Genomic DNA, 25030 nt, shown 5'->3' on the forward strand with positions numbered 1-25030 from the left:
GACATCACCAGCATCAAGTCACCTTAAACAGCAAGGCTGCCTAGCATTCAATTCTTCTTACGCTGCTAACACATCTAAACCTGTCTTTATGTACTGGCTGGAGCACCAGTACACAAGAAAAAACTGATGTCATCTACATTCCACCAAGGGTGGAGGTAAACAAACACTTTCTTAAAATGAGTTCCCAAGAAATCCACATTTCATAAAACCAAAACATCCTGTTTCTATAAACAGAATTGTCAAGCAGTAATGTTCTAGAAGAAGAAGAATTCTTTAAGAAATAACTCATTCTGTATTTGAGGAGCTTTTAGCATTAGAAAAACCTTCACTTTTGTGTCCTTAATTCATACAGCAAAACACCCAAAGAATATCCAAATGTTTGCTGAAGCAAGAACACCTCAAATCACAGTACTCAAAGGAACAAACCACGGTCTGCACTTGTTATAACACAAATAGTTCTGAGTCAGATGGTCCATCACAGTTGAAAACCAAGAAACTAAGGGATTTAAGGTCTTAACACCAACCATTGTCTCATTTATCTTAACTGATGATCTTGAAATAATGGATTCATATGGAGTTCAGCAACTCAAATTAGACTATAATTACTAGATGGGTTCACGTACTACACCAGATACTCATCCTGGTAGTCATTTGCACCTTGGAGTCAGTGACAGCTTGCTATCATCACTCCAAGCTTCCACTGTCACTTCCCAAGGCCATGACTGTATGTTTCATGTTCTATTTTTCTGTTTTCTTCTGACAGGGTTACATTTGAGTTTGTTGTCTAACCTCATGTGCGGTCCTTGGATATCAAGAACATGGCCCCAGAATTACTTGCTGTACCATTAACATTTGTCACTGCAGATTTTATCAACACTAATTTTGAATTCCAGAAGAAATATATCTAAATAAATTGATATTCTATATATGCTACATTGTTTTCTTGATGAAACTGTTCAGTTCTTCAGACTAAGCATCAGATGGACACCACAGCCAAACCCACATGACTGGAGTTCTGGTATGAACAAATAAGAAAGGCTCTTCTAGTAGATAGTACGATCAGATTAGTGGTGTTTTTAAATATATCTAAGTATTTTTTTTTCCATGCAATAACTTTACATCCTTACTTTAAATTAGTGCATGCACCCACGTAGTATGACAAGAAAATAAAGAACAATGATTGTAAGTTGAAGCTAAAATATTGTACTCTTATTTAAATATTTGTAATATTTAATATTGTACTCCTAAATATTGTACTCTTATTTACTTCCAAAGTAAACGATTAATCATACTAATGTCAATAATGTGCTTTAGGATCAACACAGTAAGAACCAGACATTTTTGGTCTAGATCTGAAGATTCAATCAGGGTAATTTATGGGCAGTATTAGGCAGAGGGTCAAACTGTATCAACATAAATGTCTCTTCTAATATTAAGACATGTCAGTTATTCCATTCTTCAACAAATATAATCCAGTGACCCCAGAATGAAAGCAGCAGCAGGTGAAATAAGGCAAAGAATGACAGAAATGACTAAATGTATATGCAGTATTAAAATTACTTCTAAAAAAAGAAGGCAAATTATATATATGTATGTGTATATATATATATATACACACACACACACACCAGTTTCTTGTCCCCTATCATTTTCTTTTTCATAAAACTGCTTCTTGGGGAATTAATTACGCTATTTTCTGGTAAAGACAGAGCACTCATGCTCAAATATCCTTTGCTAAATAACTTCATCATAGTAGCTATCAAATAAGAAACATGAAAGAAGCTAGAACGTAGGGAAAAACACACTGACTGTCCTGTCCTCAAACTATACCTATTTAATGCATCAGTGATGTATTCAGACATGACAAAATAAAACTGCACCATGCCTAAAATAGAACAGACAAAACTTTTTAGTTTTAATATAACATATTTAATATACATACACTAGTATACTGCAAAGGGACTGAGCTCATGAGCTACCTCTCCAGTATATACAAGCCTTGTTTAATCCTTTTAAGGATGTCAGATTTTTCAGATTTAAATAAATGGCCTCTCATCATACTCATGACTGTTTCATAGCTTCATAGATACATTAGGTTGGAAAGGACCTACAAGATCATCTAGTCCAACCATCCTGCTATCACCATCCCTACCCACTGAACTACTAAATCAAATCCCTTAGCACCTCATCTAAACGCTTCTTGATCCAAACTCCTAGTTATGTAATCACCCAAACTCTTCAGCAAACATTCAGAATGATGTAACATACATATACAGACACAGTAATTGGTTGGGTTTTGGTTTGTTTTCATTTTCTAGTTAAATCCTATTATACTGGATAGAAGCACAGGGAAACTTCAAAGATTAGTCCTATTCCCCACACACAGAGTCTCAAATGCAATGCTTGTGTTTCACCACTCCCATAGCAACAGCATTTTAATTCTTTATTTTAGAGTCTTTCCCTGTAGGAGCTAAACGTTCATTCTTACTCTCTTTTAAAGAGCACTTGTAGAAAAGTCTGTCTTTTTTCAGGTTATCACTGCTTCCCAGACAAACATGACTTACATTTTTGTGATAAACTTGATGTTGGAGGTATCACGTTGCCACCTCTCCCACAGCTTAACATTTAAGTGCATAACTGAAATGCTTCCGTGGGACTACCAATTACTGCAGTTACTTTACTACCACACTAAACTGTTCAACACCAAACTGAGCTATAAGATTCCAGAACCCATTTTTAGCCTAGGGCTATCGGCCAACAATAACCTTTTCAGTTCTCTAGGAAGCCAAACACACAAAGATATGAAAACTGACAGAGGGAATACAGCACTTCTTGCCAAAACAGCTACTTTTTTTTTAAATATATATGTCTTTAAAGATCATACTCTTTCATATCACCTGATTCTTAACCAAGAGCAAATCTACAATGACATTCTTTTAGAGACTAAATGTTTCTGAACCACACTACCATCTTTCTGTAACAAATGCTACCGTAGAACAATCTATTCTTATATTGCATCAATATATTAAGTCACTCCCAGGACTTAGGATCATAATGAAAGCTTCAAAGTTTCAATCTTTACAACTATTCCACCATCTTCCAGAAGACTTTAAGTAAAATGACTCAACACCCATTCTTACAAACATCTTACATTGCCTTCATTGAGCTGTAAAAACAGAAGCCAGGGTAGCAAAACTGGTTTCTTTTCAGAAGGTCCTGATTGGTTAAAAGCTTAATTCAGCTCACTTTAATATGTCAGTACTAGCTGTGATACTATGACAAAAAGAAATAAACAGAGTAGCTGTCTCATCTCTAAAAATCACAATTTTAACAAACTGAAATTCATTTTGGATATGTTTTCCTATACCACTTGCATCAAATATTTTATTTGAAGAGCTAGCTAAAGGTCTAGGTTTTTCATGTTGAATTTAAATAAGTACATGGTGAAGAAAGAAAAAAGAGCAATTCCAAAGATATGGAAGAAATATGCCTTTTTATTTTTTTAAAGAACCAGATTGAAGGAAACCAAGCTTTTAAAATTTGATGGAAAACTATCACATTAAAGTTCAGATGAGTAGAATACAGCCACAATTCAGCACCTCCATTGGCATCCACATAATTTGACTAACAAAATGCATCATCTGCTCAGAAGACGTTTAAAAAAATAACATCAAGAACTACAAGCAATAATGAAGTACATTGAAACTGCATGGAAATAAGGTACTGATAGCAACACGTCTTAAAGTGAATCGCAGTGTGGCAACACAACATTTTATACAGACCCCACAAGCAAACCCCTGTTCACATACCTTTCTGCAAAAACATTAAAGAGGGGATAATAGCACCTATGGTATAATGCCCAAGTGACACAAAGCAAGAAAGGAAGACAAGACATGAATATAGAGCAATCCGGACATGCTGGTAAATGGAACACAGGCAAAGAGTGGGCATTCAGCCAGGCCAAAATTTAAGTCTTGGAACAGGGACTGCAGGCGATACTCACTGAGAAGGGAAACAACACCATACATAGTGGAAGGCAGTAGACAGTTTTCTTGAACTTGGATGAACTCAATAAATAAATAAATAAGCCTCAGAATCACAACAGCCAGCAAATGTGGGAAACCTGAGTATAAGTTTCTCCCCCTAACCCATCAGAGCAGCTGCTGAACTATCAGGGCAACCTTCAACCCCAGCTGCTGAGAAGGCTTCTTTCATCTTTGATCAGAAATCCCATCCCAGAAGTCTTCATCCCAGCCAACATTCTGCCATCATATAACATGTGAATGACGTGATGCTCCTCTTCCCCCACTGAATAAGTAGACAGCATTGTTGTTACTACATTTGCTGAGTCTTAAAGTGGTTGAATTGAATAAACTCAGCTAGGCATTGCTGTCCTCAGAAGGAAGTGTTACAGCAGGGGCACGACATATCAAGTACGTACTGCTTTATCTACTATTTCTCATACCATGATATTTAAAAACAGTTCAAAAGTATTAAAAAAGTCATTTTAATAATAATTTTGCTTGCCGTTGCAACAATTTCACTATCTTTAAATCTTCAGACAAGGCTACAAATGAACTGCCATGTTTCTAATTTTGGTACCTTGCCTCACTTCCAGTAAACCTCATCTGAGTGTACGTTCTGCTCTACTTCTTTCCTTATGAGATTCATCTCCAATTCAATTTTCTTTTTCTATCGTATTTCTCGCCAATTTTCCACAACTTCCCCACCAGTTTCAGTGATTACCAGTTTATTTCTGGAGACACGTTTTATGAACCTGTTTCTTTCTGATCACTGACAGCAGATCTGACTTGTCACTGGTACTTTTCATGTTGAACGTGAAATGTCTTGTTTTATGGCACTGCAATTTAAAAACAGAAGTTTGAAGCAGGAGTCTCAAGTCTACCTTGCTATCTGAAAACAGTTTCAGTAAGGAAGGGTTATCAAGAAAGGTGAATAAGGTAGCAGACAACAAGGAACTTTTGACATACTTCCCTATTTCTTCAGTACTAGTAATTCCCTCCATTCTACACGGTGTACAAGTTTCCATTCTCCAGCCTCAATACATAACTACTGCAGGTTGCACTAAGGAATAAAATCACCCATCTACAGAAAGCCAACAGAAACACGTTATCCATTCAGTAGCACAAGACACTCAGCTTGCCGGAGTGCTCTACTTTCATATTCAGAACATCCAGCTACTTCTAGTGACTTCTCTAACCACACCCAGAAAAGCTATCTTACAGCAGCACCATAAGGTTTCCAGCAAGCTTCTAACTAAGGGGGGCAGAATTCCCACAAGTTCAGCAGAACATGAAACATTTCATGCGTCTTCAAAACTGAGTGCAAACCTCAAGCTTCAAATAAAATGCAGAACTAACCCTCACTTGGCTCTGCCAAGATCATCTTCTCACTCACAAGTTTTGACTTCTTTCTCCTTCCTAAACAAGTATTTCTCATGCAGAGTAGGACAGAAGGAAGAGAGACTGAGAGAATGTTATCGTTATTTCTATTTTTAAATAGTTAGGAGGTTTACGGATATTATGGTGCTCTGTACCATACAAGGAAAAAAGGGACAAAAAAAGCTGTCCAGCAGGATACCCTTAGGGAAAAAGGGTGGGGGAGAAGCACTGGCATTTTAGAACTGTTCCCACAAAGATGCATCTCCCCACAAATTTAGCAGAAAGTAATTAATTCTTCAGAAGCTTAACTCCTCCATACCTTTGCAAAGTTCACTTCACAAAGACTGGAACTGCTCTGTTGCATGGGTTTTCTACCTAACAAAATACCATCAGTACAACGCCATCAGAAATCAGGAGACAGAACACCCATCTCCACTTTCCCACTGATCTGCACTCCAAATACGGTGAAAACATTTCTGGCTCTTCACACATGGTAGAACAATAAATAAATGGCTACGTTACTTTCATAATTCTGGTCTCACTAGAAAATGGTACCGATACCTCCCTCTCCTGTTTCAGAAGTGCTATTTAGATTATTAAATCACACTGACTCTGTGATTTAGGTATCTAACCAGTTTGGGAATTTTCTCCAATTGGGCAGATGCCTCACTGGCAGAGCCAGCACACTCCGTTGCCAGAGGAAGCCACTCATCCCATCCTTCCCAGAATGGTCATTCTGATATGCAAAACATAAGTTCCAAAGGCTTGGCTGCTCTTGCAACATCGTAGGCAGTGCCACTGCTGAAAGCCCGCTGGCTTTCTCTCCTGCAGGCAAACGAATGCTAAGCTTTCTAAATTTAAATTCAAGAGTTAACTTTTTAAAGCATGAATTATAAACTATGATTAGTAGCATAAGAGCTGTAAATGCCATATATTAAGTCAAATAATTTCCTCCATGCTTTCCTAGTGTCTGTTCACAAAATTCTGATTGCTAACTTAACTGCCCAGAAAATGTGTTTTTTCCTCAATTTTACAAACACAGAGTATTCAAAGCAATTACATTCAGTCAAGAACATACAACTCACCTGCTTGCTTGCAGTCCCTTTCCATCTGTAGCCCAGAAGCTGGACCATATCCTGAGGTGCAAGAAGAGAAGTGTGACCAGCAGGACAAAGGTGATTCTGCCCCTCTACTCTGCTTTCATGAGACTCCACCTGGAGTACTGCGTCCAGTTCTGGAGCCCTCAAGACAAGTACACAGAACTGGTGGAGCAGGTCCAGAGGAGGGCCACAAAGATGATCAGAGTCTGGAGCACCTCCACTATGAGGACAGGCTGAGAGAGCTGGGGCTCTTCAGCCTGGAGAAGGCTCCAGGAGGACCTTATAATGGCCCTCCAGAACCTCAAGGTGGCCTACAGGAAAGCTAGGGAGAGACTTTTGGTAAGGGCATGCAGCAAGAGGACAAGGGCAAATTGTCTTAAACTGGAAGAGAGTAGATTTAGACTAATATGAGGAAGAAGTTATTTTATGTGAGGATGGTGAGACACTGGAACAAGTCACCCAGTAAGGCTGTGGATTTAAGGCCAGGCTAGATTGGGCTTTGAGAAATCTATTCTTTAGGGAGGAGTCCCTGCCTGTAACAGGGGCCAACCCAAACCATTCTATGATTCTTTCACTTCCACCACTTCATACATTTTCACTCAGTATTTCATGTATTTCCTCCCCTCATTTTTTACCACCTGCCTTTGAATAACATCTTCTTTACACCCATTTTCTGGTTCACAAAAATCACACAACTACAGGGTTTGGAAAGGATTTCTAGTGACATCAAGTCCAACCTCCCTGCAAAGTAGGTTCCCTATAGCAAGTCACACAGGCAGGCAAAACAATATTACATTGGCATGTCCACCCCTTCCCTCTTGCAAGTTACAATCCTGCTGAGCAGATATTCATTCTACTTTGGCACAGCTGATTCTGCCCTGGTCTCTTCCTCTCATTCAAATACTTGGTATTTTCAAAACTCTTGTATAGTAACTGTAGTCAGATTCACACTGCCACTCCTGCTGTACAGCTGTCTAAACCAAAATGTCTTTCGCATGAAAGACACAAAAGAAACAGACCAGAGGAAGGAGGAAGAGGAGACACACAAACCACATAGGAATACTCTGTCTACCTCCCAACAAGGCTTGTGACCACATGAGTTTCTTTCATCACAAACACGGCAGTTCCAGCACAGCACTTCTACCACAACAGCTCTTTCAGAGCGCCAAGTCAGTCACCTTCGAGGCAGATGGGCCAAGGACACACAGTGACAAGATGTCCACAAGAGCAGTCAATTTTCATCCATTTGCCTGCAGAGCATAGTCAGACATGCTGTGGCAGTTCTAGGTAGAGCCGTTTACAAAAAAAAAAAACAGCCACCCTAAATTGAAAGTGAACATTAAGGGGAAGGGTTCAATGAACAGCTGAGGTTGCTGCAGCTGGAATTCAGATGTTCCACTCTCCTTCCTGCTGTGATGTCTATGCTGTCAACCTCTCTTACTCTTAGCTGTTGTACTTCTGGAGCTTCCCTGATGACAAAGGAAGTCAGCCAAAAATTAAAATAATAATAATGAATTAAAAATGACAAAACAAAACACTACACTGGGGAAGAAGATGAATACACATACACAACCCCTACAGAGTCAACGGTAGAAAGCCATTAATCTGCCCAAGCCGCATTCTGAAAGGGTAACCAGGCAATTGAGTACTCCTAATTTGCTTTTATGTAACAAAAGCCACCCTGAGCTAGTTCACTTTATTTAGTGCTGAGAAATGCCTTACGGCACCTGCGAAGTCACTGACCGCATTTCAGCTATGAGTGTAAATCTCTGGACAAAAAAGGTAAGTAGGGAAAGCAGATCTCGCTACAATCTACACAGCAAAAGAACTAACAGACTCTTTTCAACAGGAGTCAATAGTCTCGATGTTACAAGATTCACAAACCAAGTGGACACGCGCTGTAGTAGTAAGTCCCTCACGATGTTTATGGTCCTCAATATCCATTTAATTTGATAAAGCTTCTTCATGAAGCATTGCTTGTCAGGAAAAAAAGAAACAGTTAAAACAGACAACCAGACAGACTGCATTACGAAGGTAAAGTCTGCCGTTTATACTTTTGGATAATTAAAATTATGTTCAGTTTTTAGCTTTGATATAGACAGAGTAAACAGTAATCTCAAAAAAGAGTTGCATTCCATAAGTTTTGGTTGCAGAATAGCATTCAGTTCACCTGTGAGAATAAAGCACACTGCCCCCACTTTCCTTAATGCACCTAAGATGATACTTGTGTAAGGGAATAAATAAGATTAGAAATCTTCTAATAATCACAGCAAGGTCGTAGAAAGAGACCAGTTGTTGAATATAAGAAGAAATAACTTTTAGGGTTTGTTTGTTTTTTGCATCTGCCTAGTTAGTTGTACCATGTTGCTTTATTGTCAGGAATTTTGGATAAGATAATCAAAATATAAATTCCAGATCACAAGCAGTAACTACCCAGGAGAATTCTTAAAAGGAAAGTGATATATCAAATCACTTTCTTTCCCCTCATTTCTAAATAGTAACCAAATACTAGAGTCCATTTGGCAGTTATTAGTGTCTCGTGAAAGCGCACAGTAGCACAAATGAACAAGTCTGTACTGGAAACATCCTTCACAGTGTGAAGAAGCCAAAGAGCATTTATAGGAGTCACAAGCTTCTCTCCCATCTCATCACAACCAACCGCAAGTAATTCTTCCTTATGTGCCTAACTCACACAACTGAAATGGATGAAATAGATCCCCTGAACTTTTTCTCGCAGACCCCTATCTTCAAATCATAGAATCACTCAGGTTGGAAAAGACCTTAAGGATCATTGAGCCCAACCATGACCTAACCACACTACCCTAACTCTAACAACCCTCTGCTAAATCACGTCCCTGAGCACCACATCCAAACTGTTTTTAAACACATCCAGGGATGGTGACCCCACCACCTCTCTGTGGAGCCCATTCCAGTGCTTAACAACCCTTTCTGTAAAGAAGTGTTTCCTGATATTCAACCTAAACTTACCCTGGTGCAACTTAAAGCCATTTCTCCTTGTCCTGTCACCAGTGAGAAGAGACCAACCCCACTCTCGCTGTAAGCACATTTCAGATACTGGAAGAGAGCAATAAGGTCTCCCCTCAGCCTCCTTTTCCCCAGACTAAACAGCCCCAGTTCCTTCAGTCCCTCCTCATAGGGCATGCTCTCCAAGCCCTTCACCAGCCTTGCTGCCCTTCTTTGGACCTGCTCCAGCATCTCAATGCCCTTTCTGTACTGAGGGACCCAAAACTGAACACAGTACTTGAGGTGGGGCCTCACCAATGCTGAGTACAGGGGCAGGATGACTTCCCTAGTCCTGCTCATCACACCATTCCTGATACAGGCCAGGATGCCACTGGCCTTCTTGGTCACCTAGGCACACTGCTGGCTCACATTCAGATGACTGTCCATGAGGACACCAAGGTCCCTTTCCATAAATGTATAAATAAGCAGCCAAAGCCTACAGACAGAGGTTGAAGTGATATAGGCAGCCCTGGATACACATTTAAGTATCAGGTTTGGGGTTTTTTCTTCCTCTTTTATAAACTATCATGCTTATAGCATTCCCAGTGGTTTTGAGGACTATAATTGCATACTATTACTTAAGAACTATGTGATTATTGTGCCACTGTCTTTCGCATAACTCACCCTGCAATAAAAGCGATAAGAATAGCGTTTATTACTTTGAAAAGTTTTTTTGCAATACATCCACACTGATGTGGTTGAGAACATCTGACTAAACTCAAGATCCTCTACAGAGAGAGTGTACTTTCCTCTCAGCGTACTGCACACCACGCAAACCCTCTTCTGCATGCAAGATACTCCCTCACAGTTCAGCAGACTGGGTCGTGCTCAGCTCTTGAGAAGAACTTTCAGAAGCAAGAAAGGAGAAATGGTTGAAGTGTTAGAAAGCCATACGCACACGCGCAGAACCGTGTGCCTATAAGCCAGATGTATTCAATGCAAAGAAAAGTTACAAAAGAAAAAACACTTCAAGCAACTGCATTAATAGAAACTGACAAGTGACAAGTCTCGCAGATGCTACAGAATGTAACTACAGTAAGAACTAGGAAAGTCAAGCGATTCGCTCCCAGCTATTAAGGCAAGCAGCACACATCCCTTCTGCAAATTTATCAACTGTTACATAGTCTGACTCCTAACTTCAAGAAAAAACAGAAACAACATTAACAAAGAGCTTCAAGTTTAAGACTTCAACCTTCCACAGACTTATTTAAAGCACTAAAGATATTTGCAGAAGACGAGCTTGATAACATTTTATTAAAGAAGCCTGCAGACCATCATTTTCTTGAACCATGAACTCTGAGTATCTGAGACACTGTCAAGATGCAGTCAGGGATTCATTTCTTTGAAAATGCCCCTCAGAGAACTCAATCCCCTACTCTTGTCTTCTCTCCATCACAGATTGACTACATTTTTCTATGAGATAAGCCCTCTTTCTGTTAATTTTTTTTTTTTTTTTTGCTAAAGACTACTTCCACCCCAAGCATCAAAGTTTCAAGACTTCAGAGACATAACAGCATATCAAAACCAAAAGTAGAAGCCACTCGCTGCAAGGACATACTGCAAGTAGTACAAGAAAGCACTGCTTTTTGTATCATGCACATTTATGGAGAGGAAGTGAGAGAGAAAATTCCCATCAAGAGTTTGTCCTGAGAGTTACAGAAATGTGGATTGAAGCCAATCGTCTCTTCTGTTTATATATTCTACTTATACAACGTAACAAGTGAAAAGGAGTACAGATTTTTTGGAACCATCTCAACACAGGACTGAACTGACAAGGCAAACAATTCTCACTAATCAGTTACAACATGCTGTTATAAACAAAAACATGAAGTAACCATAGATTAGCACATGGTTTCCCTACATGGGAACAATGAATAAAGGACAGTTGTCACAGAACTGAGCCAGGGCCACTCCACATTGCCACTTAAATAAAGCAAAAAGAAAAACCCATTTGATGTTTCATTTTGCATTCAGTATCTTTTGTGTAAATTCTGATAAAGGCACATCAATGCTAAAGGCAAAGACTATTTTTCTTCTATTCTCAACAGAACAGAAAAGGGAATAAATAAGTAGCAGGCAGGTGCTACCTGTACATACAACACATAGCTCATGAAAATACCCATGCAATATGCAAACGTGTATTCATCACCAACCAAATAATTTTTTTCAGCATGCAATTTGTTTTACCAACACCTTAGGTCAGTATTACCTCAAGCCAAACAAGCCTAACTTCCTGGATTTCCAAACTACTTATCTTATATCACAGCATACCTTTCCTTAGACCACAGTTTTAAAAAACAACAGATAAAACATCTTGCTTTGGGAGACAAACTGAAAGTCACTTTTCTGACTGCATGCAGTTCTATGACCCTGCATCTTACTGCATCAACTGCCACATCTGTCACCGAGTTACTTAACTGTCAGCATGGCAATTCATGCTACAGATTAATTTCATCAATAAATGAAATGAAGTTTCCTTCATATTCCTCTTTCACCTATAAGAGCATTCACAAAAACTGTGAAATCCATCTAGCAGCAAGTGGCAGAGCAAAAAGAACAACTAAATCTGAAGTACTGGAGACGTGACTGCTCCCTGCAGCTGGGATAGACACCAGCATGCAGTAAGCAGCTATGTCTCCACAGACAGAAACACACACACATCCTCATGTGCAGGAGTGAGAGCTGAGGCTCAAGTTATCACACGCTTGCATGCAGGTATAGCACCTGCTGTTCTGCGGGACAGGAACAAGTGATTACTTGCCTGCTCCTTTACTGTTACAACACAACTATCTTCAGCAGGCAAATGGGGACACAAAAGGGCATGTGGAGGTGGTACAATAAATATCTTTAGATCATACTAACATTCCTCTAGTGTGGGTTTGTACTGTTCTATCAAGTGGCACTATGCAAAGAACGAATTACATTCCAGCCCCTTGCACAGAGGGACAGAAAACCAGTCCTCTGTGGGGAATTGCTCCTTGAGATGAGAAACAAATGGGTATTTTCCATGTTGGAAGAAGGCATAAGGGCAAGGTGAATGCAGACTGGAAATGCTTCTCCTCTCTATTCCTACCTACAAGGCTGTTAGGCCTAACTCCTCTCTGAATGTATGTAATGATGGTATCCACCACTGTAAAATGAGTACAGCGCACGTAAAGATGAGGATTTTTCTCTTGGAAGACAGCAATACATACAGTGGTGGAAATATTGGTGCCTGACTTTGTATGACTTCACTTACACAGCCTGATAGCAATAGGACAAGGGGAGGATTGCTGTAAACTAAAAGAGGGGAAATTCAGGTTAGACGTTCGGTGGAAATTCTGTACTCAGAGAGTGGTGAGGCACTGGAACAAGTTGCCCAGAGAAGCTGTGTGCGCACCATCCATGGAGGTGTTCGGGGTCAGACTGGATAGGGTCCTGGGCAGTCTGATCTCACGGATGGCAACCCTGCTCAGAGTAGAGGGTTGAAGCTTGATCTTTAAGGCCTCTTCCAACCCAAGCCATTCTATGACTCTTAAAGATACAAGAGCAGGTGTCAACCCAGGGAGGCACAGAGCCGTGCAGTCCTCAAGGTTAGTGCATAAACCAGGCGTGATCCTGAACCCCCTCCTCTCTCGCAGCTCTGCCTCACACCCGATGCAGAAGCAGCCCACAAAGCTCCGTGTATGAGCGTGCGTGTGGGGAGGTGGGGGGTGGCAGCAGCCATCTGGGAGCCGACACCTACCTCAGGCACCAAAGATAAGACACCAGTTCCACGCACAGCGACAAGATCCACGCAGAGCTGCTCTGACCGGGACTTAGGAATGGAAACAACGCGCCTGAGGGCGGAGAGAGAGGGGTCCACCCGACATTTCACCGCCCCCCATCTCCCTCCTGTCTGTGGGTCCCGTCCCCTCGGCCTCACCTGCCCGCACCGTGTCGGAGAGGTCGTGAGTGAGGGCGGCGGCGCTGCGCGGGAACTCCTTCAGCTTCCTGCCGCTCAGCTTGAGCCCCCCGGAGTGCGCCGCCTCCTCCAGCGCCCGCTCCAGACCGCGGTTCAGAGGCTGCACACCCAACGCACCACCGCCGCCGCCCACCCCGCCCGCTGCCACCACCGGCTCGCTTCCCAGCGTCGCCATCTTCCCCCTCGCCGAGGGGAACGCCAGGAGGAGCCGCCGGAGCTGCCGCTCTCTGCTTCTTTCCTCCTCCACCTCCCGCTCGCTCGCTGTGGTGGAGGGGAGGTAAACGGGGCGGGCGAGGCGCACGCACTGCGCATGCTCCGCCTCGCCCCCTCCGCTTTCTCTTTCCCCGAAGGGCGTCGCGCAGGGCGGGGCGCTGTGGCGCCACCTGCCGGCGGTGCGCGGAACGGCCCGAAGCGAAAGCTGCACGTTAATTATTTTAACGTGATATGCACATTAATTATTAATTAAATTAAAAGCTGCACAGGCTGCTGCTGCTGCTGCACCTCGAGCACTTGCCCTGAAGAAGGACTTGCTGAGTCCTTCTCCAGGCACAGCCTTGTACATGTGCGTGGCCCCTTCTGCCCCAGAGGGACCCTCTGTGGGTTGAGTGAGGGTGACAGACTGCTGGTCGCTTCAACTCAGCTTTCAAGGGAATGAATTTTCTGAAGCTTTTCTTCAGTTTTGCAAAGCTGAGGCCAAGAGTGCAAGAGCAGTGAGCCCTCGTGCTTTCATGGCACTTGGAGGTCTTGGTGCTAAGGAGGAGCCTGTACACCATCATGCGTGACCTGTGCCACTACACTACACTTCCCTCAGTACCCCTGCACTGTGATGATGGGCTGATATCAAACCAAAGGCTCCTGGCTGCAGGAAGTTCAACAGCAAGAGATGCAGGGCAAAAAAATGGCTGAACTGCCACAAGAGAGCTCCTCTGGAAAACAGAAAGCATTACAAGCTTGGCAGCCACAGCAAGAAACAGCCCTCATTTAAATGGGGGACAGAGGGTGCTGGGGGAAGGTGTGTTCAAATAGCAGTATGACAATGCACATCAAAAACTGTGCCTTACAACTGAGAAACGCTTAGCTCTGGGCATCAGCATTTTTACACTGCAGAAGTGTTTCAGGCATTTTTAAATAGGGTAGTCTCACCCTAAAGGAAAGAGCTGAAAGGTTAGATGGGTAGGAGGGAGATTATTCTACTATAAATACTTCTACACTGCACATAAAATAAAAGCTCCTCGATAAATTCAAGTCCAAACTGCCCTCACTGCAATTTTTCGTGTGTGATGGAGGTTTTGGGTTCCAACATAACAAATACAGTCTCCTATCAGTTCAAGACAATTTTAAGTGTAGCAGAGAGCAGTTCCTAACAGTGTTCCATGTAACAGCCTCCAGCTGAAAAAGAAATCTTCCCCAAGGAGCACAACTGTCACTGCATCCACGGTCGTGTCCAGATATCACATTGCTTTTGTCAAGGCTTGGCGGTGGCTTATTAAGATAATATTTCCCACAAATTTCCATTAGTCATAGCGTATTTTGGCTTTATTCCAGCTTCGCGTTGCTATTGGAAGACATAAGGAAACAGATGAATAGTTGTGTCTTCTCAATGATTTGGAGAAAAAGTGTTGAGGAACAGTAGACTGAGCTGAATAAGCTGTGAATAAGAGCAACTGTCAGGCTTCCTCTATGATGGAAATGTTTTTTGAAATTTAAAGTTAATAAACTTGGTTGTGTATTCTTTTACAGTTAGAGATGCAAATCATAGAATCATCAAGGTTGGAAAAAATCTCCAAGAACATCCAGTCCAACCGTCCACCTATCACTAAGAAAATCCCATTTATACATCCTTGATAACATGACTTTACTGGCACTGGGACTAAGAAAATGATCATCTGAATCCCAAAAGAAAAAGCATCCAGGCTGACACTTCAAGTGGCACAGATAAAAAAGATCCTTTCAACTGAAGCACAAACTCCTGATCCTGCTTACAGCATGCCTAAGGCAATTGCTTCACAGCGGACACACAAATAGCGAACCCAGAGCATGCATTGCAGTTTCCTTGCAACAAAGCTGCTAAAGTGAGTTGGGAGGGTGGGAAACTGTGCCAGGAGATAGCTCAGACAAATCCGTCTCTATAGCACGCGCCTCACAGAACACTCAGAAAGAAAAAGGGGTGAGAGGGAAGGAAAGAGTGTATTGATAATACACAGGAGATAAGGGCAATGGTATTGATACTGCTACACAGACATGAGTACAACAGGGCAGAAGGTGGGAGAATCACAACCGAAAGCTCTTCTCTCAGCTATGAGGTCATACAAACAGACCTAAGGGTAAAATAAAACCAAGATGAAACTGTCTTAGTATCCCTGAAACATCTGACTTGAATAAACATTTAAGGGCAACACAATAACATGCCCACACCTGAAGTATTAATTTAGTTCAAAGACTGTTAGCAGTTGTAAACTGGCAGAGTTTCTTCCACCTTCCCCATATGACTCTGAAACATTTGATGTGATAGACAAGTACTGTGTCCATGGTTACCTTGAATCCACTGCTGAAACGTAACTTCAACAGAGATTCAGTACAGGTGCATGGGACAGTAACCTAAGTAGGAGGTTTCCTCTCCAAAGAGGAAGAGCCAGCACAGCATTGCACCACAATCAGTGGAAGAAAGACACACCTAAGCTGAGAAAGGAACATCTTGCAGGAGTCTGCCTTCACAAAAATTTGAAACAGTGCCTCGTAGAAGAAGCCATCCAAGTAAAAAATAACCTGTCTTCTAATAAAAATAGATAATTATATAAGAGATAATTAGTTATTGTCACTGGACAATGAGACAGCATTCACAGAAAGACTCCGTTGGCAGTTCCACAATGCCTCCATTGTGTGCTGTTGAAAGTCCACAGTTTATATATCTGTTGCAAGAAAACTACACAAACCTGATTTCCTACCCACAACAGATTGTTAGCACAGATACATGGAATTAAAACAGAAATATAGTCCTCAGTCTTTTGCAAAATCTAGAAAATGCAAGGAGAGAGAAGATGCCAGCTGAACTCTAGTTTCTGGGTAGAATCTAGAAAGTGTCAAGGGCACATATGGCAGGGATTTATAAGATCCATTTTCATGGCTTTAAGCAAGACAGAAGGTGAAGTGCTTCATGACCCTGCTAAGAAGAGCAGAGGCACTGAAATCAAAGATTTTCAGGTAGGCAATTGTGATATACATAGGAGAAACGAAGGCCTGGAAGCCAAAAAGCAGCAGCGCAAGTGACAAAAATAACTACTTGAAGATCAGCTCAAATCATAGTATCGTAGAAACATTAAGGTTGGAAAAGATCTCTAAGATCATCTAGTCCAACCATCCACCTACCAACAATATTGCTTACTAAACCATGTTCCTAAGTACTACATCTACCCTTTCCTTAAACACTTCGAAGGGTGATGACTGCCACTTCCCTGGGCAGCCTGTTCCAGTGCCTCACCACTCTTTCTGAGAAGAAGGCTTTTCAAATATCCAACCTGAATCTTTCCTGGTTCACCTTGAGGCCATTTCCTCTTTTCCTATCACTGTTACCCAGGAGAAGAGGCCAACCCCCACCTCTCTACAACCTTTCATAATATCATAGGAGTAATAAGGTCTCCTGAGCATCATTTTCTCCAGACTAAACAATCCCAGTTCTTTCAGCCACTCCCCATAAGACTTGTGCTCCAGCCCCTTTACAACTTCCTTGCCCTTCTCTGCACACAGCCTCAAAGCTGTGTCCTTGCAATCCACACAAAACCACACAAACCACCTCACTGGTGTAAACAAGTCCTTAAGACACCTGGGAACTCAGTAAGAGCCATGCACTACAATGAGCCCAATGGTTGTGAACCACTCATCTGACTTGAGTCAGGTAACTTATTTTATTTTACTAACACTGTATTTGTGCTTTTTCACCACTCAATCCAACTGCATTGCTGATACCACTCAACTGGCCACAGTAAGCTAGAGGGTAGATTTGCAAAAAGGTTGCTCAAATATCTTCCACTGAGGGAAAAAGCATGCATGCAAGTCCTGAATGGGAATTTCCCATTCCCTGGATAGGAAACTGAGTTCTCTGGTTCTCTTTTAATCACTCTTTTTTTTTTTTTAATCACTTTTCCTCCAAATATTTTCTAATTCACATGTGAAGCTAAAGGAGTCTTGCAGATCCTGGAGTGCTCAAAAGTAACTTCAATCCACATTTGCCCCGTGTCTGCTCTCCTGTAGTTCTTGTGGGACAGCTCTTGGAAAACAGCAGTGAGGAATCAAGATCAAAGTTCCCAATTTTAACTGCAGTTTATGTGCTCAGCCCTTCTGTAAAAATCAAGGCATTGAGCGATTTATACTGAACATCCCAATGGCAGTAACTTTGACATAACTACAAAGAAACATAATACCTTGTTGTAGTTTAACCTGGCAGGTGGCTTAGCACCACACAGTCATTCACTCACAGCCCAGCTTTTTCATTGAGCAGCAGAAGAGAGTGAGATGAACTCCTATCCCTTTCAAAACTCCTCCTGCTTGATATCATATGGTATGGAATATCCCTTTGACCAGTTCAAGTCATCTGTCCTATTTCTGTTCCCTCCCAGCACCTTGAGCCCTTCACTGAGAATGGCTCTGCACATTCCCAGTGAAGTACAACACTGGTACAACACTGCTTAGCAGCAACTATAAACATCTCTGTGTTATCAAGATTGTTTTTCTCCTAGAATCAAAAACATCACACAAGACACTCTGAAGAAAACATTTGCATCCCAGCTGAGACTAAGACACACTTACTTGTATGAGAGAAAAAGACTCAGCTTGTTTCAGTGAAAACCACTAACACATCCAAACTAACTATAATAACCCTATACCTATTAAGCATATAAGGAACCTTTAGAGGCGTTTAATCCCATTTAGCTAGAGAATACAACACATTATTTAGAGAAATCTTGTCTTCTTCAAGCACATAAAAACCATCCATCCTGACTACAGACACTTAACTTTGGACATTCATACACCAGTGAAAGTGAGACTAGAAGCACAAATACAGCCTATGCTGACAGAATCATCAAGGTTGGAAAATACCTCTAAGATCATCTAGTCCGACTGTCCACCTAACACCAATATTTCCCCACTAAACCATGTCCCTTAATATAACATCTAAACATTTCTTAAACACCTCAACATGGCGCCTGTCTGACAGAGCAGGCCAGGATCTCAGGAGGCCTCCAACTATAGAAAGGATGTTGTCCAGTTATTGAGCTTCTCTGTGACTATTGTTCATGCTGTCCCTCCAGCACATGGTGTTGCGTGTCCCACCACCTTATCCTAAGTGCTCCCCCCATGAAATCCCCAGCAGCTACTCAATAATAAGCTTTCCCACAGCCCGTGTCCCAGCTTGTACACTGGAGCCCTGGAGACTGCTGTGGGTTGGTGCAGAGGATAACCTGAGGGTGTCTGAGGAGGTGAGACCTCATTAAACCAAGACTTCTTAGCACTACACAGTGCAAAAAGACAGCTACTGGCCAGAATATCTCAAATTGTAAGTATGTAATCATTTTTATCCACACCAACTTACATGTTTGGTGACCAATGTATGTATCAGGGAATATAGGGGAAAGGCATAATATCAAGGAACACAATGGAAATATTAGGTTCCTCTTGGGAGGAAATAGCATGCAGTTCATCTAGTAAGACTGACTGCAAAAGACAGCTCAAAATTTGTTTACATGGAATAAATCCAGGCTCTCGCTGGGCAGGAAGGCAGCACTCCTTCCTTTAACTTCTCCTCTTTCTCCAGATAAACACTGTAGGACTGGGCAGTGCAGACCCAGCAGGAAAACTTTTTCTTGCTGGCAGATAGAGTTACAGCTTGCTTTTTGGCATGGTGAAATGAAGGTGATCCAGCTAGCTGCAGAGCTTCATACCCTGCATGTGATGGAGGCCCATACGGCCTCCAGGATGACATCAGGTGCCTGTGATGGGTGCTCTGCCATCTCCTCCTTGTGTCTTCAGGTGTTTCCTTCAAATCAATGTGTTACACTCTATTTTTAACAATAGAAGCTGAAAGCTGAAATTGCATGAAGTGCACGAAGAAGGGGAAGGAAAAGGCATTTTCTACCCATCCCCCGCTCTGCGATCTGTACATCTCTGTTAATATGTAAAACACAGAGCAGCCTGTATTGCCTACATTAGATGTAGCAGGTAGAATAAGAATGTTTTTACCACGTGTTGCCTATAGCCCTGAATACATTTATTAAAAAACACCCAAGTAGTAATGCACACTGTTATTCCTCGGTGGTTCTAACAGATAAAAGAGAAACAGAATAAACCTCTGAGAAAAAGCTCTCAGGGATCTTGCTATTCTTCCCTGACTTAATCTGAGCATATTAATGGGAAGAGTACATCGTTCATCTGTTTTATAGGAGCCTGTAGAGCTGTTCAGAAAGGATGAAAACAGCAAACAAACTGAAAATAAGAAGTGAGAAGCAATATGCTGGTCAGGGAAAGCATTCGAGGACTTGCATGGTAGATAGGAGGATATAGAGATTATTTTTGTTTTTAAAAATGGAAATCAGAAATTGTAATCAATGTTTTACTATTTTTTTCCCCAAAACTCCTTGCTTGCAAAGAAGTCGCTGATTGTTCCAACACATTACACTGAGAAGTTGTTAAACTGATTGCAACTGTAATGCAAATATCTTCTGCTCTTAAATCATTCCCTTCTCTTTAATTAAATCTATTATTAATGTGGCATGGTTTAATAAACTATTACAGAAGTTTTGTTTTGAACTCATAAACCACCTTTCTTTGTTTCTGTACAATACAGAGCAATGGCAAGCTACTTGCTTCTCCTTTATGGCATCTTAGTTGTCCTTCAGGCCAGCACATCCTGAAAGCTGTTTGCTTTCAAAGCCTTGTTCTGCTTTAGAGCCAGTGGACCACATCACTGACAGTGCATCTTCCTAGGGTGTGTGGGCAGTGGAGACCAGAGGAGTATCATTCAGCTGAGCTGGTCCAGCTGTCACATTATGTGACATTATAGAATTGTAGAATCATAGAATGGTTTGGGTTGGAAGGGACCTTTAAGATCATGTAGTTCCAACCCTACTGCTGTAGGCAGGGACACCCCCCTCTAGACTAGGTTGCTCAAAGTCCCATCCAGCCTGGCCTTGAACACTTCCAGGGAGGGACATCCACATCCTCCCTGGGAAACCTGTTCCTGTGTTTCACCACCGTCACAGTAAAGAATTTCTTCCCAATATCTACTCTAAATCTACTCTCTTTCAGTTTAAAACCATTTATCCTCATCCTGTTGCTACATGCCCTTATAAGAAGCCCCTCCCTCCCGAGGTTTTCTGTGGGCCCCCTTCAGGTACTGGAAGGCCACTATAAGGTCTCCTCAGAGCCTTCTCTTTTCCAGGCTGAAGAGCCCCAGCTTTCTCAGCCTGTCCTTGTAGGGGAGGTGCTACAGACCTCTGATAACCTTCGTGGCCCTCCTCTGGGACCCACTCCAACAGCTCTGCATCTCTCAGCGTGTCCCTGTTAGTACTGGGACGTGGGAGCTCTTGATCCAGTCCTTGAGTATGTTTGGAATGAATGGGGTAAACTTCTATACCCACACAGGCCATCTTTGGGATGTATATGGACAGCTACACCAAGAGTAACCTGCTTTCAGACACTGCAGTCTGTTAAAACTGGTATTCAGATAGGATGAAAAACACAAAGAAAACTGAAAATATCTCTTTCCTGATCTGTGTTGCATTTACTTATTTACATATGCTAGGAACTCACTGACAGCAGCACTGCTTGTTTTAGACACAGCACCTTTAAATGACCCAGTGCCTCCCACACACACACTGACTTCAGTCAGGCCACAGCTATCTAACAAAATAAATAGGACTGATTTCAAAACAAGCGTGTGTTTAAAGACTAATTATCAGATTTGCATCACGTTTGCAACTCCACAGCAATAAAACCTCTGCAAATTGGCTGGTACTCATGTCTTCAGCAGAGCACCACCTAGTATTGAGTCAAAAGTCTTAACAAATCCAAACACATTGCAGCACTTTTATAAGCCATATATGTATATATAATCCTCCAGAGTAGAATCAGGCTTGATTTACAAGAATTCATTTTCATTAATCTGTACTGATGGGTGATAATTATATGCAGATATCAGTTCCTTTGAAGCTTCATGACATTTTTCTGTCATTTTGCCTACAACTTATGTGGGGTTAACAACTCTATAATTAAGGAATCATGGCATCTGAATTCTGGCACAGCTACAGTATCCTTCCAGTCTTCTGGAATTTATTTTCAGTATCAAGGTGTTTTCTCAGTAACTTCTTTTTTGTTTGTTTGTTTGTTTGTGAATGTGTTGAAATTTCTATATTATTCTCCTTTGATGCAAATGCAAATCCTGCTCCATTCTAAATAAAAATGCACATTTAGAAAACATTTTTCCTATATGGTATCCCCAACACCAGTTTTGCTTGCTGTTTCCAGTGGTGAGACTGGAAACCATTGTCATTGCTCCTAATAACTGCAGGCTTTCACATTATCATTAGCTGTCACTTGCATTTTTTTTTCTGAAATCTCTACTCATTTCAGCACTTAATAATTTCCTGCTTATATGAATTTCTCTTTCCCTTTTTTTGTTCATGTAGAAACAGTATCTTTCCAACAGCTGATTTCCTTCTGCCACTGAATCAGGATTAATGTTTAGCCAAGCAGTCCTTCCCTGAGTAAGGGGGAAATTGGATTTTTTTTTTTCCATTTAAATAAAACACTCTGGAATGCACTCACAGATTTATTATCATTTTTCTACCTGTGTTTTACATCCCATTCAATTTTCTTGTAATTTACCCCTGGTTCAGGAAATTAGTTTTCAGAATAACCAATTCATGCACTATTGGTGGCCAGTGTTCAGTGCTTGCCCATACTGAACATAATCAGATCATGATCACTGTCCCTGAGGCAACTGAAGCTGTCCAACGTAGCCATTAATTTTTTGATTTTAATAAACAGAGACTGTAATATCATACTCGAGCCAACAGCTGAATTCAAGCCATGCAGATGACATTAACTCCAGAAGTTCCTACCTTTGGATTTTGCTACACAAAACAGAGTTCTAAAGTAAGGCTTCAGGGAAGAGGTAGGAGAGCAGAGAAATTGTTTCTCTACTTTTCCTTTTTTAAAGAACCCTGGGAATTCTTCCCTGCCTCTGATTTTGCTTTCCCAGGCAAGGTTCAGCACCTGGACTGGAGCTGATAGACCCACTGAGTGACAGAGGTCTGCAGGACACGGTGACTGTTTGGCAGATGGCCTTCTTCTCAGTGGCTCTGTGGTCCTGGAGAGGAAGAGCACCTTTCAGTGTCAAGAGTCTAAAACGTTTGTGGACTACACAAAGACTATACAAAATCTCTTGGATTTCTCTGGTTTAGGTGAGCCACCATACATTTGCCTCTCTTCAGATGTGTGATCTCTTCTGCTCTCAGCCTTCCCACCCAGCTTCACTTCTTCCTTCTCCTGCCTCTTTGTCCTTTTACAGCCTCCTACAGATCTTCACCCAGCCCCAAACCATCATTCTCTCATTCCCCTCATTCTCTCCTTCCTCTCCTTTTGTCCTAAATTGCTCACACAGGTCCCAGTGAGCAGTCTCCTATTTTTCCTGTACTTAAAACAAACTTCCACACTGCCATAAAAAGAGGGGTATGGAGTGTCAGGGAAAGACAGGATCCGAGGCCATGGTAGCATGGAGCTATCATAACTGCAATGTCCAGAATGAATTGTGTCCGTGCAGATAGGCTCCCTAAGGTATTCAGCTCACAGCTGCAGCAGAGATCTACAGAGCATATGCTAACTGCATTCTTTCCCTGAAAGGCCTATAACTTAGCCATATTTGGGTTCATTTTTCTGGAGATACAAAATACACAAAACTTGTCTACTGTTCAGTTTCATGTTTCTCCTTTAAATCACAGGGGCCAGCTAGAGTTCCCAAAAGAAAGACAGAAATTAACACCATCAAAACAATACATTTTTTTCTACCCACATTCTTGGAAGTGACTGAACTGTTTTATTTATGCACTTAAATTTCAGCTAAACGAGCAGAAGCCCAGCAGGGAAATTCTCATTTTCAATTGTTAAAATTTGGCAAAGTTATAAGCAACAAAGAACAGGAGCTCATCATGAAAAACATTAGATGAACAACAGTAGACAGTGCCATTATTAACACAAATCTTTTTTATTTTTAGTTTTTGTATAAAATCTTTATAAAGTATGCAGAGGATTTGTTTTACTTCCAATTTCCACTGCATTTACATGGAACCTCTGAAAGCTCTGGGGAATCAATGGGAGCTAAAGCACCAATGAAAGTGCAAACCAACTTCTGAGATGAATACAAGCTGAGTACTTTTTGGAGCTAGCTTTATTTATAACAACAAACAGGATGTTATGAAATTAGGCTTACTGGTTAAAAATATTTAAAGAAAATATGAAATGCACCAGAAAGCTAAGGGAACTACAACCTCAGCATCTCTTAGTTGGGCCTATATAACAGTTCCCACCATGGTAACAGAGAATCTATTTTAATGCATAGAAGAAAATGAATAACAATGAGAACACTGTAAGGATGTGATCAAAAGCAAAGCAATTGGGGAGTAAGGAATTAGAAGAAAAAACCCATAGAAATGAACAACTTAGGACATTATACTCTAAAATTTATATTAATTACACAGATAGACAGAAATCCAACAGTGAGGAAAAGGGATGGGGAGCTCACTTTCTATGTTTCAGTATTGAATAAAAAATAGAGCATTAAGTCACAACGGATGCGCACCAGTGCAGTTCTTAAGGGGCTGAGCTCCTCCAGCCAACTGAGACTTGCACTAGTCATGGCCAAGTGCAGTCCTGGCCCTGTTCTGTGCAAGCTGAATAAAACTGGCTTTTTAAAAATGTGATTGCAGATCTATTCTTTCCCAAACCCTAAACAACAAAAGTAACAAGCAAAAAAACAAAAAAAAAAAAAAAAAAAAAACCCACCCATCATACAGTGTTCTTGGTTCTTTTGTCCATCTCTATGGTAACATTTTTTGCTTCTTTTAAGTCTTCTCTTCCCTTAGAAGCTCAGATACCTTTCCAGAAAAGCATAGGGAATTTTAGCAGCTTCTTTCAACAATCTGAATGTGAGCTACTGATAAAGCTCTGTTGTATTTTTTTCTTTCTGAAAATGTCTGGATAAAGTTATGGAAAAGAAATCCACCAATGTTTAGGAAATATATATCTATTTTTAAAAAGCTACTATGCATATAATGCATAGAACTTCCCTCTAAGGAAGTCTCTGGGGGGAAATAGTCAGAAGGTGAGAAGTATCCTTTATGTTTGCCCTGTTCTTACATTCTCTCCTAGGCATCTGCTGGTAAATATTGGTGGAGATACAGCAGTGACCCAGATGGACCTCAGGTATAACACATTAAAGCCACTCTTCAATTCTGAAAAAAAACTGGAAAACAAGAACATCTTGCTAAGCAGCAAACTTGTAACAAGAGTCC

At 41.3% G+C, this 25030-nt stretch overlaps 1 protein-coding gene across 9 annotated transcripts in view; it reads right to left on the reverse strand.

Moving 5' to 3' along the window:
* LRCH1 (leucine rich repeats and calponin homology domain containing 1) overlaps positions 1-13751 on the reverse strand; it is a 115236-nt gene extending 101485 nt beyond the window's left edge. For all 9 annotated transcript variants that reach the window (XR_010622609.1, XR_010622608.1, XR_010622605.1 and 6 more), the window contains exon 1: positions 13431-13751. Coding sequence is in view for 2 of the 9 variants with exons in the window: in XM_065743930.1 (XP_065600002.1) it covers positions 13431-13644 (214 nt within the window). In the remaining 7 variants the exon portion in view is untranslated. The remainder of the gene's footprint in view (positions 1-13430) is intronic.
* Positions 13752-25030: the final 11279 nt, after the last annotated feature.

This window comes from Cyrtonyx montezumae, unplaced genomic scaffold, assembly GCF_038088225.1.
Source record: "Cyrtonyx montezumae isolate F1298 unplaced genomic scaffold, pur_monq_1.0 scaffold_3, whole genome shotgun sequence".
Classification (NCBI taxonomy): Eukaryota; Metazoa; Chordata; class Aves; order Galliformes; family Odontophoridae; genus Cyrtonyx; species Cyrtonyx montezumae.